This window comes from Toxorhynchites rutilus, chromosome 2, assembly GCF_029784135.1.
Source record: "Toxorhynchites rutilus septentrionalis strain SRP chromosome 2, ASM2978413v1, whole genome shotgun sequence".
In the NCBI taxonomy this organism is placed as follows: domain Eukaryota; kingdom Metazoa; phylum Arthropoda; class Insecta; order Diptera; family Culicidae; genus Toxorhynchites; species Toxorhynchites rutilus.
In genome coordinates, this window is record NC_073745.1 from 71,057,593 (window position 1) to 71,072,882 (window position 15,290).

General features: G+C 41.3%; 1 protein-coding gene across 4 annotated transcripts in view; it reads right to left on the reverse strand.

Annotated features, from left to right (window-relative positions):
* The window catches only part of LOC129769605 (gamma-aminobutyric acid receptor alpha-like), a 152,686-nt gene that overhangs the window by 23,539 nt on the left and 113,857 nt on the right, over window positions 1-15,290 (reverse strand). For all 4 annotated transcript variants that reach the window (XM_055771982.1, XM_055771979.1, XM_055771980.1 and 1 more), the window contains exons 5-6: window positions 12,349-12,569; window positions 467-549 (exon numbers count right to left, since the gene is read on the reverse strand). In XM_055771982.1, coding sequence (XP_055627957.1) covers window positions 467-549; window positions 12,349-12,569 — 304 coding nt within the window. The remainder of the gene's footprint in view (window positions 1-466; window positions 550-12,348; window positions 12,570-15,290) is intronic.

The following is a 15,290-nucleotide window of genomic DNA, read 5'->3' on the forward strand; positions in this document are numbered from 1 at the left end:
CCGGCGAGGCCACAAAGGATTCAAAGAGTTATGAGTATTACTCTTAACCTGATGCTTTTCCCGCTCGTACCAAAAAAAATATTAAGGTTGCTAAAGTTTACATGTTTTTTTTATGTAACGTCTCCGCAAGGGTGGCTGGGAAAATGCACTCGCAAACAACTCAAGGAGAGGGCGTTGCATCCGGAATAAGATATATGTTGGTTTACGTCCGTCTCTCGACGAGCGGAGTATTTCCTCGTTTTCATCTCATTCCCGTTTTATTTTTGGGGTTGCGCAAAGTAATACTGGTTCGTTCCAGACATCCACCGGTTTATCGATGCAGGTAATCAGTTTTTCCTTTCAGTGAGTTGGTTTTAACTATGTTTCTGAGGTTAGTGTTGAGGAAGTGTTACTCACAGGAAATTTATTCTACTGTAACATGAAGGTTAACTATCGGTCAAAACGTCAATATAACAACTATACTTACATGATCCGAACTTCAGTGGGCAGCGCTGGATGTCCATCGGGAAGTCCTCCAAGTTCATCGGACAGCCCGCCTTAATGGTTAGCCTTTGTGTATGCGTATAGGCGTGGGTGTGAGGAAAGAAACGGAAAGTAGAATTATCTGTATCGACTCGTGAAAAATGAGACCATCATCATCAGTATAATGAATACTTTGGTGCGACTGGAAAGCTTATGTATCGAGATAAAAAGAGCTCTATCAAATTTCCTGACAGCCAAAAATAAATGAATCACGTCGCCTGACCGGAGCAGGAGCGGGTCTGGGAGCGATTCTGCCATCACATAATGAAGGGATAATTGGCAATTTGCTGTCTTCCATGGCTCCTGGCGGATGTATGATTTAGGATACGCGGGAGCGAATAATGCATGAAACTTCGGTTCGATCTTTCCACGTTTGATGGTTCACTCAGCGCAGGGATAGCAGAAATCGAATCCGATTGCTGGCAGGACTTGGGAATCCATCAATTATGTGTCGAGAATTGACAAATTGAGATAAACACATTCGATCGGTCGACATGGGGAAGTGATATTTGAGAAGACTTCTGAGCAGCAGATTGATACGGAGTTTTTGTTTTAAATTCAATTCCTATGTGTCCACTTTGGTTGGCAGCTATTTGACAGTTTACAGTCGGAAACATAATCGAGATTGAAAAGGGAATCGAATCTTTCGTTAGTTGCTGTATTCATAGACTCTAGTTTTTTTTTGGGCATTACAGGAACGTGAAATTCTATGTCGAGTCACAGTTTCACATTATTCCGATATAATTGAATTGCCAGCGAGATATGGGTCAGATGTTCCAATGCTTCTGTTGCACATCCCACACCCGTCTGTGTCATTCAATATCCATTGATGAACGAAACGGCATCCTATTTTCGTAACGACCGACAGGTTTTGAAAATTACTCCCATCGCGGGGATACAGTTCTAATGGAACCGAAACAAGTGATTGCAATTAAAGTCACATTTGCATCCACGTGTTCGGTGGATCCATTTTGATAATTGTTTGAGCTGCTGGCTCAGAGACCCGGTTTGTCGAAACAACACAAAACCCCAGTGGTATAAACAGTACCGGATTTGATGGCTGCTAACCGCAATTGTTGTATCCCGTCTGGTGTACGGTTTGTGGCGGTTCACCACACCACAATGGTGCAGTTCCTAATCACCGTGTGACCTCACGTGGATGTGGTAATGTATGGTTTGGAGTGGGGGATTTGGAACGAGTGGTTTACAGGTTGTTTTGCTTCAACACTTTTTGTTTTGCTGCAGTCAGTTATTCGCGATTATTTTATGGAAGAATAGTTTGTTGATCGTTTATGGGAGAATGAATTTAGAATGAGAGCTAGTTTGTTCACGAAATTCTAACTATTTTAATATTTCAATTTTCTAGTTATGACAGATGGCACGCGTTCCTCACATCATGAACAAACACGGTGTTTATAATTCAAACACATCATGTACAAAACACACCACCCGTTGTCACAGTATGCATTGCTCTTCGTTTCCTTTGATGCACGGAAAAAATAGTGCTCCTAAAACATTTCTTTGTAGAATACTTTTTTCACAGAAACTAACCAGAAATTTAGTTCGTATTGCGTATATTATGCGTTACTTTGCTGCTCACCCCAATTACTGAAAAAGTGTAATAACTTGTGTGCAGTTTTCCAACGTTCTCTGTATTACACAATTAGTTAATACATCCTGCACAACAAATGTTATTATCAATATTTCTGTAATTTTTAACGAATATCTAACAGTGTAATTATTCGCTGGCGCTATACAGCACGTTTTGAATTTCAGTAATCTTCACCGATCAATCATAAAATTTGACTTTTAACTCACGGAATGTGCTGTAAAGCACTGCCGAATAATTTTGGTACATTATATTCGGACAACATGTGTGGTGTCCAATTCGCTTCTTCTACTCTACACACTGCCGTTGCTTGAGGTGAAGATGCAAGAGAAATTGTGCATCATGTTTGTACATCATATGAAACGTTGGGATCAGTTGGGATCATTGATCCATTCACTGAAAAAATCGCTTTCGTTCGTTCAAATATGATCTTACAGAAATCATTTCCCCCAGCGGCATTCTTTTGTTGTTACGTGCTGCAAATAACGACACAAAAGAGAACGACACAATTTCGATATTGATCGAAATTCAAACACTGGTTAGGATCAAACAACGTATATCCAAACATACTACGAATAGAAACATGTCACATGTTCAAACACAGGTACGAAAAAATTATGTTTGTGTGCAAACACAAAACTGCGAAAATAGCATGACCATGATCATCCCGTACGCAGTGTTTTATGTGCAACATGGTAGAGTATTTGCTACCACATTCTCGAGTCAGTTTGTTGTTTCAATTGTCCGATGTTGGCGGCACCCTCTCTGCTGTGGATGTAATGTCTAATTAATAACGTGTGAGGATACACTCTGTCCATCTTCTGTAAGACCACCTTGAATATATTTCGTTGAAATGCAAACATTCAGAATTTCAACAAGATATTTTCATACATTGTTGAATGCTTAGATTAAAGTACGAGGGCAGTCTGATAAGTGCTTAGCCTACAAAAATACGTTTTCTCGAGGCCTGCAAAGTAGGACTCCGTTGCGGGGATGACCTCCTCCGGCGAGTTACTTTTTCAATTTTCGAAGCAAAAAAAGTCACACGGGGCCAAATCTGGAGAATACGGTGGATGGGGCAGCAGTTCGTAGTGCGACGGCGGAATTTCCATTTTTCCATTTTCTATAATCCGCGGACACGCCCGTTTTCACACACGGTCAAAACAAAACTACGAGTCCGATTCAGCTGAAATTTTGACAGTAGCCGTTTACGAGAACGTACTACACAATATTTATTTATTCATTTCGTCAAACAAATGTAGACTACACACTTATACACTAATGTTACAATGTTTTCTTAGGTTAAATATTATTTTTGCGGTACATGTTTCTAATAAGTAATATATATCGCGATACTGACACCATCGGGCGATGAGGCTAAGTACTCATATATTTAACGTCAATTTCGCCCAAAAGAGTTGGTTGTTTATTTATTGGCCTATATGATAATTTCAGCTGTCCAGTTTTTTAAAGACTATTTCAGAATTCATAAGTATTATAATAGAAAAATTCAAAACAATCGGCAGCTTCACATGTCAAAATTTGGTATCCTGGCCATTTCTGTTAAAAACTTGGAAAATTCAAGTTGGTATACTATTCGCCAAATTTTGCAGAGTGGATTTCTCGATATTTTCCGATGTCTCCGAAATTGCGGCCTTGAGTTCATCAACCGTGATGTACTACTTTCCCTCAGTGTAGATTCTGCGTAGATCCTAGGATCCCCCAAATATTTTCCACAGGATTCAAGTCTGGAGAGCGAGTCAGCTTAGTTTTGCTTAGTTTTTTTTTGCTGGTATGAATAGCGGCATTGTCTGATTGAATGTGATTTTTTGCGACAATATCTACGCAAATACGGTAGGAGAAAGGATTCCAGAACATGTACGCAATCCTTGTTATTTATTTTGAGGGATGTGAAAGCGATCTTGATCTATCCGGTTGCAACGAATCCCGCCGAAACCATGCACGACCCTTCACCAAAGTTTATGGTTGAAAAATACTGTTCCACCTTCCGTAAATCACGCCAGTACCGGTTGAAACCCTCAGGACCATCCAAATTGAGCTTTTCTTCGTCACTGAAGATAATCAAACAAAGTTAAAAATAAAAAATGTCGTCTTACATTGAAGAACATTTCGTTATGGTATATAGCAAAATGTATTCTTTTGAAAACATTCTTTATCATAACATACCATGTCCCACTGTCGATTTATGAACTTTGGAAAACTCAGACATCTTTCGATGTGAGATGGTGTAAGATTAGGAGCTTTAATCTTTTTAGTCCTCTATATGTAGGGGAAAGGAGAGCAGTTTCGGACGACACTTGTAAAAATTAAGTGGTACAATTTTCAACCAAATTAAAAATTTGAGTAAGTTTACAGCCCTTACACCAACAGCTGTCAGTGCTCTTTTTCATACACGTTTCGAAACTTTTGAGCTTGAAGTTGTAAGTATTTCCTGATTCCTTTGTGAGCGATTTAGAAATTTAAGTACACCACCTCAGTTAGTAACTAATATGACATTAGTAATAATATATAATAATGACATTTTAATACTCTATAATTCATCAAGTTCGTTCGTTACAATGACATAAAGCAGCAAGATCATCAACTGGTCTTATAAAAGTTGGACAGAGTGTATATTTTAGGCACATTTCCCATACATGTTCCATCCGTCCCAGATATGGGTTGATGGAATCTATCAATTTCGCGGTTGAAGTCTGCTGTTGAATCGATAATTGGATTCTCCTTGATTTTGTAGTATACTAGTTTTCCGAACACAACCCAGTTCACCATCCAGGAAATCTTTAACCTGTGGAACCGACACTGCTTTCCCCAAAACTTTGCAGAATACAGGGAGATGATCTGGCGTAGTGGTAACATCCATACCTCTCACGCTAAAGGTAACGAGTTCAATTCTCACTCCCGACATTCTTCCATAATGGAAGGTAAAAGTGACGAACCAGCCAAAAGTGTTGAAAGTCACTATAATAATACAGGAAAAAAAATACACAGAGCTTAACTCGTTAAAGGCATCGTTATTTTTTCGACACTGATGCCAGACAACATCATCGAAACAGCTATCAATACCACTCAATAAAATGTTATTTCTGAGTCATAGCGTTTCATGTCATGAAAATCAATAGAATAAAATTGTGTTGATATCAATACAATCATTATTTTTACGTTTAATGGGTCTATAATGTAAGTTTTACCAACTTTAACATTGAGTAAGAAAATTGTATTGCAGAGCTCGGAACACTGCCACGGCTGCTTATGCTTTCAAAAACAGTAAACGGAAAAGTATTAAATTCAATCTAAATGCCTCGGCCAACGAAGAGAAGGGTAAAGGCTCTCTAACGTGAATATGTGAAAACAATACGACCAACGAAGGAAAATATTGAGGAATTATCAACATCGAGTTACTATGCGGTAGAACTTGTTAATATCAAAAGAGCCACAATTCGCATGTGTTATAAATTTGCACATGTTACGCTCGCGTATAATCAGAATTTTACTTCATATGCAAAAATACCCCTTCTATATATTTATGTTTGCAATTGGATTGGTTCATCGGAACATATCGTTCATACATTTAACTTCAGTATTGAATTGTTATTTTTTTTTTCAAATGTATTCAAAGACTCGTGTCAATGAAGCACCACACAGTCTTGATGGCGAAGATCAGAGGACCTGTGACGCCCGTCGAATCGTGTCCCGAGAAGCTGAAGGTCATTGTGGAGGGTTTATTTCCGATGCATGATCCTACGATATGGCCACCGACACCGTACGCCGAAATCGCTACCGAACGTTCTTAAGTTTCCAGTGAAGAACTGGTAGCAGTGGCGAAGAGACTGCAGGTAAAGAAAGCGCCCGGCCCCGACGGAATCCCCAACGCGGCCTTGAAAACGGCGATTCAGGCGTTCCCGGACATCTTCAGGATAGTGCTACAGAAATGCCTGGATGATGGTCACTTTCCTAAGAAATGGAAGATCCAAAAGTTAGTGTTGCTGCCAAAACCAGGAAAGCCCCCGGGGGTACCAACATCCTATAGGCCTATATGCCTGCTGGATACTCTTGGGAAACTCTTGGAAAGGATTATCCTCAACAGACTGACGAAATGTACGGAGAGTGACCATGGTCTGTCAAAGATGTAGTTTGGATTCCGGAAAGGTAGGTCCACCGTTGATGCTATCCGGACAGTGGTTGAAAAAGCAGAGAAGGCGTCACAGCAAAAGCGGAGGGGCGACCGACATTGTGCTATAGTAACGATCGACGTGAGGAATGCTTTCAACAGCGCTAGCTTGGAAGCCATTGCCGAGTCCCTACACCGTATGAAGGTTCCTGGGTACCTGTGCAGAATTCTAGGAAGCTACTTTCAGAACCGCCTCCTAGTCTACGAGACGAGTACGGGGCAGACAACGTTGAATATAACGGCCGGAGTACCACAAGGCTCTATCCTGGGCCCAACGCTCTGGAACGTAATGTATAACGGAGTACTGAATCTGAAGCTTCATAAAGGCGTGGAGATCGTGGGCTTCGCGGATGATATCGCTCTCACAGTGGCAGGCGAGACACAGAGATGAAGGTGCTTGCAACCGAGTCCATCGTCTCAGTAGGGAACTGGATGCAAGCAGCGAAACTGCAGATTGCTCATAATAAAACGGAAGTATTGTTGGTGAGTAGCTGCAAAGCCGTGCAGCGAGCGGAAATCACAGTCGGGGAACACGTGATAACTTCTAAGCGTAGGTTGAAACACTTGGGAGTTATGATCGACGACCGGCTGAATTTCAACAACCACGTCGACTACGTCTGCGAGAAAGCAGAGAAGTCCATTAGCGTGATAGCGAGAATAATGCCGAATAACGCAGGACCTTGCAGTAGCAAAAGGCGTCTCCTGGCTGCTGTATCCTCGTCCATACTGCGGTACGGAGCACCAGCCTGGTCTGCGGCTCTCGAAACCCACCGGAATCGTAGAAAACTGGACCGTACGTTTCGGCTCATGGCGATGCGAGTTGCGAGCGCGTATAGGACGATCTCGTTGGAGGCAGTCTGCGTTATCGCCGGCATGATCCCTATTGGCATCACTCTGGCGGAAGACGGAGAGTGCTACAGACGAAAGGAAATCAGGGGTATCCGGAAAACAGCGAGATTAGAATCACTCTTGAAGTGGCAGCAGGAATGGGACACGGCGGAGAAAGGCAGGTGGACGTATTGGCTCATACCGGTACTATCGACCTGGCTGAACAGGAAGCACGGGGAGGTGAATTTTCATCTGACACAGTTCCTGTCTGGACATGGCTGCTTCAGGCAATATTTGCACCGGTTCGGGCACGCAACGTCGCCACTCTGTCCGGAGTGTGAAGATGTGGGGGAAACACCAGAACACGTGGTATTTGTGTGTCCCAGGTTCACCGCAAGACGCGAGGGGCTGCCTGCCCTTCATGCCGGGAACATAGTGGAGAAAATGTGTCGCGACGAGGGCACCTGGAACGCTGTGAACAGTGTAATCATACACATCATGTCCGAGCTACAGCGAAAATGGAGGGCCGACCAGCGTGGTAATAAACCATGGCCATAGAAGAGAAACAAATGCGAGGGCTGTTGCAAAGTGTAGTACCCCACGAGAGTCGTTGTGACGGAGTGCGCGTTATTTTGGAGGGCACTGCCTAATCGGCGCTCCGTTGGGAAGAGAAATCCTGCGAGGGTGGCTGTGACGGGGCGTTCGTCAAGTTGGAGGGCGCTTCCTAATCGGTTCACGTCTCGACAGGTGAGAAACCCCGCGAGGGTGGCTGTGACGGGTTGCGCGTCAAGCTGGAGGGCAATTCCTAATCGGTACACGTCTCGACGGGTAAGCGGAATCTGGAGAGCAGGAGCAACAAAATGCTGGCAATGCCTATTGGTGGATTGAGAGAGGAACACTGCGAGGGTCGTTTCGGCGAAGCGAGGCCTAGGAGAGCATCATCAAATCGGTGGGTACCCCACGAGAGTTGCTGTGACGGAGTGCGCGTAATGATGGAGGGCGCTCCGTTGGGAAGAGAAATCCTGCGAGGGTGGCTGTGACGGGGCGCGCGTCAAGTTGGAGGGCGCTTCCTAATCGGTTCACGTCTCGACAGGTGAGAAACCCCGCGAGGGTGACTGTGACGGGTTGCGCGTCAAGTTGGAGGGCAATTCCTAATCGGTACACGTCTCGACGGGTAAAAGGAAGCCTGTGCAGTGGATGTGCGTGGCGGAGTACAACGGAACCGTAAATGAGATGTATAGAGAAAAAGGGAAGGATCAACGCTAGTTAGCGTTGAAAACTCGTGAAGTGCATGAGCACAGCCGCCCTCTGAAGTAGTCGCCTAGATGTGGTCCCGGGGGGAATGAGGCTACGAGTAGAGGGCTTGGTTTTTGTGGGTGCGATCCCCACTCGACGTTTGGGTTATCCCTTCCCAGATAAGGCTGGAAGAGCGTTCCTCACCTCTATAAAAAGAACAGTCTGATAAGTGAATTGATCTATTTACGTGTGCTTTGCTCTTCTCTCACAAACACTATTACCCCATTTTTACACGTGGGTTTACCTATACTACTACAATGGCTAGCTTCCACCTTCACCTTAAAAACAAAAAACTTTGAAGTAGCTCGGCTGCTAAGCCCCATACATGCAAATCAAATGTCAAATTTCATGGTATGGGTACGTTCGTAATTCTTCGGATCGTTTGATACACTATCGATCCTTCGAAGCGACTTCGCTTTCGGATTCTCGGATTTCTTCGATAATGCTGCTGGCACATACAACGGTTCTACTCAATACAATGGAATGTAGATGGAATCGCATGTGGCTGCCTTCAGTGTGTCTAGATGAGGAAACGCGTTACGCGCATTGGCAATAAAGCACAAATTTCGACATATGCCCAGATTGTTCCATAAAATCATAGCACTTTTCAGGGCCATGGAACCTTTTACTAAAGAGTTATTTCAATAAAATTCAATGCAACAGTTCGATGCATTCTAAAGTAATATCTGAGATAATAAAAAGCAAATTGATTTTGATTTTTTTTTTAATTTATTTATTTCTTTGAATCATCTGACTCACATTTGGTCTAAATGATTATTTAAAACTAAACGTCACAACTACATCAAAGCTTTGGTCATACGAAATAAAAACGATACAAAATACAGAATAAGTCATCTACGAATGAGTCGTCTATAAAAGGTGTCCGATGAGATATTGAAGTCGAATAAGTCGAAAACTTCGTTGAAACGGACTGACATGAAACGGACAGGATTATGCAACGCATAGTTCATACTGCGTCCTTCGAGATACAGGAAGTTTCTGACACGAAGAGTACGTTCAGGAGCATAAATATTGATTTGTGTCAACAGTGCAGGGCAGTCGATTCCTCCGGTCAAAAGTTTAGCGACAAACATAGCTTGAGCGTTGAAACGCCTTCTTTCCAGCGTCTCCAGTCCCAAAAGTTGACAACGCGCCTCGTATGGTGGCAAGTTTAGAGGATCCCGCCACGGAAGGTTCCAGAGAGCATGTCGTACGAATTTCCGTTGAACAGACTCAATCCTTGAAATCCAATTTGCTTGAAATGGGCACCATACAACTGCGCTAAACTCCAGTATGGATCGAACTAGGGAGCAGTAGAGAGATCGGAGACAGTGTGGATCACGTAATTCCCTTGTAATTTTAAAGATGAATCCTAACTGCCGGTTGGCTTTTGCGATTATTTCACTGAAGTGTAATCGAAAGCTAAGTGCATTATCGAGTGTCACTCCAAGGTCTCGGATATGGCTTACTCGCGACAGAACTTGGCCAACAACTTGTGTGAATTGAGAAATATTTTTGGGTTTATTAGTGGCTGGTGATTTTTTGATCGATCATTCAATTTTCACGAATTATTCGTGCATTGTTTCCGAGTTGAAAGTGGCATCAACATTGGAAGGATGATTTTTTCAGTAGTGAGAGCTGTGTTCTTTGATTGAAAACTGAAGGTTGAAATTCGTTCCGATGAGATTGCTGTCTATACTTGCCGCCATCCCTATCGATTTCGGATTTTGCGTTGACGTTCTTCAAAAGGTACTGCATAGTAGAATTTCTTAATTATTTCTTTGGTAATGATCATGTTTTTGATGTGGGTTGGAGATGTTATTTTGCTGAGAGTTACAGAAAAACTTCTTGAGTATTCTGAACATTCTGTCAACTATCTACCGGGAATTTGCGTTTTTAAATCTATAATTCATGCATGTAATGTTCATCTAAATTTATAGTATCGGCTTTAAAATGGGCTCCTTCTGAAGCAACACACTTTTTTCAACAAACAATCCAGTCATCGAAACACTTCTAATAGCAGGAATTACCAGGAATTAGTTCGTTTTTATGCCTTCAATGCTTTCAAAACTGGTCCCACGAAGCGGCAATTTGAGTTTCGAAAATAGGAAAAAGTCACATAAACTCATATCTGGAGAGTATGGTGTCATTTTTTTTATCTTGGTGCAAAATCCAAGTGTTATCCTTCCACAAATCTGGCCGTTTGTGACGAATTTTCGCTTTCAAACACCTCAGAACACCGAGGTAAAACTTATTATTGACTGACCTCCAGAAGGAATGCTGAATAGACAACATCACGAAATTCAAAGAAAACAGTCAGCATTACCTTCACGATTTGACGTGTTTTTTTCGGTTTCCACTCGTGCAGAGGTCTATGCTGATGATTGTTGACTCGTTTGCATGTTACACTCGTTTACCCATGTCTCGTCGCCAGTAATTATGCGTTGGATGATCGTGGGTTCAGAATTTGATCGTTCAAGCATGTCCTCCAGCCACTTGATTGCGATGAAATTTTGATTAATGGCAGATCGCGCTCAAAATTTACATTAAGATCACTGACAGTAGTACCAACTCAGAAAAAATAAATTGGAAAACATTTAGCGAGAAGATTTGAAATTACAAATTCCCGGTATTTATTATATTTGACAGAATGTATGATAGCTAGTTCGTTGGCATTCGTTTTCATCCAACTTCAATTAGACCGAATACTTAGACAAACCAAAGTCCCAGACAAAATATAAAAATTGCCCAAAATAATCTATTTTCATGAATTTAGTTCATATCCTGTACGTTGAATATGTGAAAAATTATTTGAAATTATTATTTATTATAAATGTTTCGATATTGCTTTCATCCCACGAGTCCTTTGAATTGCATTAAATTTTGCAAAACGCTATTACTTTGAGTGTCACTTAAAAGCTTCTGAGTAACATGATTTATTTTTAGGTGGATGTCCGCCCATTCACTTCCTCAACTGTGACTGTTGGGTGTATGGTTTTTCCATAAACAGTTGGCATGTTATTGATGAAGTACAAAGTGTGTTAAAAGTCTTCGGGCTTTGGTCATCCATATTCTCTCCGGTTCATACTGATGTTGTTTGCGGTGAATCACTCATCATGGTGATAAATAATTTGAATCTACAACGGATTTGATATGTAATCATCGTCGTGTAAAAGAGTGGTATACTTCACTCGTTAACATACAAACCCTATACACTTGCTCATATCTAATTGCAGTGAGTATCATGTTTCTTTCTTCTCCGACATGTGTCCATCTATCCAATGCAGATAATTGGAATAGAAGTGGAACGACTCAACGGCTTCAACGGTGTGCCAGAGCAGCAACGAAAAAAAAGGGATAAACACAGAATGCCGGTTGCATCCCACCAACACGTGATAACCCATGGTATTCTCGCCCACAATTCCGGTCTCCAAGGGCCGCCTGCTAACAATTGTGTTTATTTCCAAAACAGAGTTCGAAACTAGATCGGTTGCGCTCTATCTTCTACACACGGCCTTCATTTCAGTGATGAACCGAGAGAATCTGTAAATATTGCACATTCTCTGGACATTTGCGTCATACGAGAGCAATCCAATTTGCGAACTGTTTTTCTTAGGCACCGAAAAGGGGAAATGATCAATTTTTGGAATTGCTTGGAGTTATGTCTCCCCGAAGCGGTGGTGTGACAGCAGTTGTCCTCTGAGAAGACGGACAGTTGAACGATATAACGACCTCGCCCATTAGGTTAACATTACACTTCGAAAAAGTAGTGGCAACGGATTAAATCTTTCATGACAGTTAATAGAAATGTTGACGATTCCCCTATGATATGATATCTAGCCTATTTCGTGGTTTCTCCGGACTAATCACGTTGGATTTCGTTGTAATATAACTGGACACTTACCGGCTGGAGTAAAGCACACGACCATCCTGGTAAAGCCGCACAAATTTATTAGGCGTGGTGATTGTGTGCAGGTAGCTTTGCTTGCCGTTGTAGAAGTAGGTATCCGGTTTCCAAATGCGCCCAAGCATGGAAATGCTGAGTGCTAGCGTGTCCTGGGCCCCACTGAAGGCTAACCGTCGGTCTACCCATGACTGACGGAAATAGCAATCCATTGAGTAAGTCTGCGGGGTAGAATATACATGTTTGGATTATTACACGTTGATTTGTAAGAAACTTGTCGTGATTATACATTTTAGGATCAATACTTTAGTCTTACATAAAAAAGGAAATATATTTTTAATAATCTAAAAGTTCTTGATCCAGTTTTATTTTCACATCTTTTTTAAAAAAAAAATTAATGCATTTTGCTATTGACCCTTTCCAGCGTGACGTAACAACGTTTTGACTCACTAAAAACACGTTTTTTTCACGTTTTCAAATGTAGGGGAACCCGGGGCAAGAGTGCCACCTTAAGCTGATACGTGTTTTTGAATGCTCTTTTGTTATATATTTTTTTCCATTTTTTGTGCTGGTTTGTTCATTTCTACTCCTATTTAGGTGTAGCTATGCATTAAATTGTTCGAAAGTTATGTTTACTATGAAAATGTTTCATTTACAAAAATGATGTTTTTGGCTTGTATTTTTCCAGTACGGGGCAAGAGTGCCACCTCGACGACAAAAATATAATTTTTGATGAAAAAAGCACTGTGAAATTCACAGTGGTTCCAAAGAACGCAAACTCAAGTTCTGATGGCGTTCACGAAAACTGGTAAGCTAATCTTCTCCGGCCAATTTGGATGTTTTGTCGAAAGAGTGATCTAAATTATTTCACTCTGCGATTTTATACCCTAGGTTCCGGATGTCGTGTATTGCCAGCCCATAAAATAACTTCTGCATATCAAGGATGTGACTCACGAGTTGCTCCTCCTGTTGTTTAGAAAACACAGTTTTAAAACGACTTAACTTCTGCACATATTTGGCCAATGTTCTTCTGGGCAAACTATATTCCTCCGCAGCTCGTCTCCATGATTTACAGAATGTACGACAACAACCATAGTTTCCATCTGCCACTGGTTTCGGAACGAAATCCGTTCATATTTACAAACCATTACCATAACAAACACAACCACGATTACACTAATTGCGTTTGACAGATCGAATTCGAGGTTACGACTATGGCATTTTTACCCCGGTAATAATGCCCCGGAAGTTGAGAGATAACAAATTTATTTTTTATTGAAATAAATGTGAACGATTTAAATTAGTTCATACAGTAAGTTGAAGAAAAATGATTATTCTATTTGTATTTATGGGTGGAGTCATGCAAACGTATAGAAACTGAGGGTATTTCGTTAATTTGCGCCTGTGTGTTCTTATATAGATTGCAGTTGTAAGAAGATCAGTTAGTATTTGCCTTTTTTCCAATAAAGAATATCTATGGTTCTGGCTGATAATATGTGAGATATATGCAGTATCTGTATAAAACAAAATTCTGTAGTTGAATAATTGTAAAAGAGGGAAGTAGGCAAAATAATCAGATGGGCACTCTTGCCCCGGGTTCCCCTAAGTCATGCGATTTCCAGAAAATAAAAGATGTCAAAGCAAATTGAGAATATTTCCTACAAGAATTAGTTAGCTGGAGAGTATTTTACATTTAAATTTGCTTGTTACCAGATACATACTTTACAAATACTCCCTGAAATCTTCTCACATTCCTCTGATATCTCCCTTCCCCTTCCAAGGATGCAACAAACATCTATTAACACTCTAAAATTTGTTTTTTTGGTACACAACCTCATGGAATGGGTCTTTAATGTTTTTGACCACCAGACTATGCTAACGTAATGTATCAGTACAGCGAAGTCTCCGAAGGACCGACGGACATGGGACCAAAAACCAAAAATTAAGAATTAACAGTCCTCCAGCAAGCGATCGACGTCGCTCGTAACAGGACATTCGGGCTTCAGCAATACTTAATGAGTACATCTCTACAATTTAGATAGCACTACCAAACACCTCATAAGGATGTGTAACATCTTCAGAAGACAATACCAGAGTTACGGGTGAAGAGCTGATTAATCACGACATGTTTGTTTTTGTAACTAAAATTTTTTATCGGTGCTTGGAGCTTAGCTATTTCCCATCTCTGTGGAACTAAGATCATTTTACTCGAGTTACTAACATCAATCAGCGGCAGCAATGGTGCCTTTGGACATTGAAAAGGCCGTTGACAATATTTGGTATGATGGTTTGGAGTAAAAGTTGCACCGATACAATCTTTCTATGTATCTAATTAAAATCAGCAGCAGTTGCTTTTCAAACATAGCTTTCCAAGTTAGCCTATATTAACATCTGTGCACAAACTTTCAACATTCCTGCGGATGCGCCCCAAAGAAGAAACTGATCTGTTCAATATCTTTATGTCATACATTCCATACCTCCCGAATGGTGGTCACAGTTTGCCATTTGATACGAAGGTCGCGTTCTACGCGTCCTGACATTAATCCGCACGAAAGCAGAGCAGCAACTGCCGAACATGTTTGTTCTTCTTATTTTTCTTGTTCTTTTCCTTTTTCTTTTTCTTCTTCTTCTTTTTCTTCCATCTTTCGGGAACAGATTGGGTGTGCAAATTTGAAAACTAATATTATCTAATAGAGGCGAATAAACTGAAACCCTCTTAAAGCCAAAAAGAAGAAGAAGAAGACTATTATCTAAACGAAAATCCCGGGTTCTGATCACTCTCCGTATATACAGGGTTTTCCATTTCGGGCTTCCGAAAGTATACAGCCCTGCGCTGACAACCGTTTGACATAGCTGTCAACCAAAGCGTCATATCGTTAGTTGAATGTTTGCCATTTTACAATATGGATCGTCTTAGCATCGCACAACGTGTTAATTTCGTT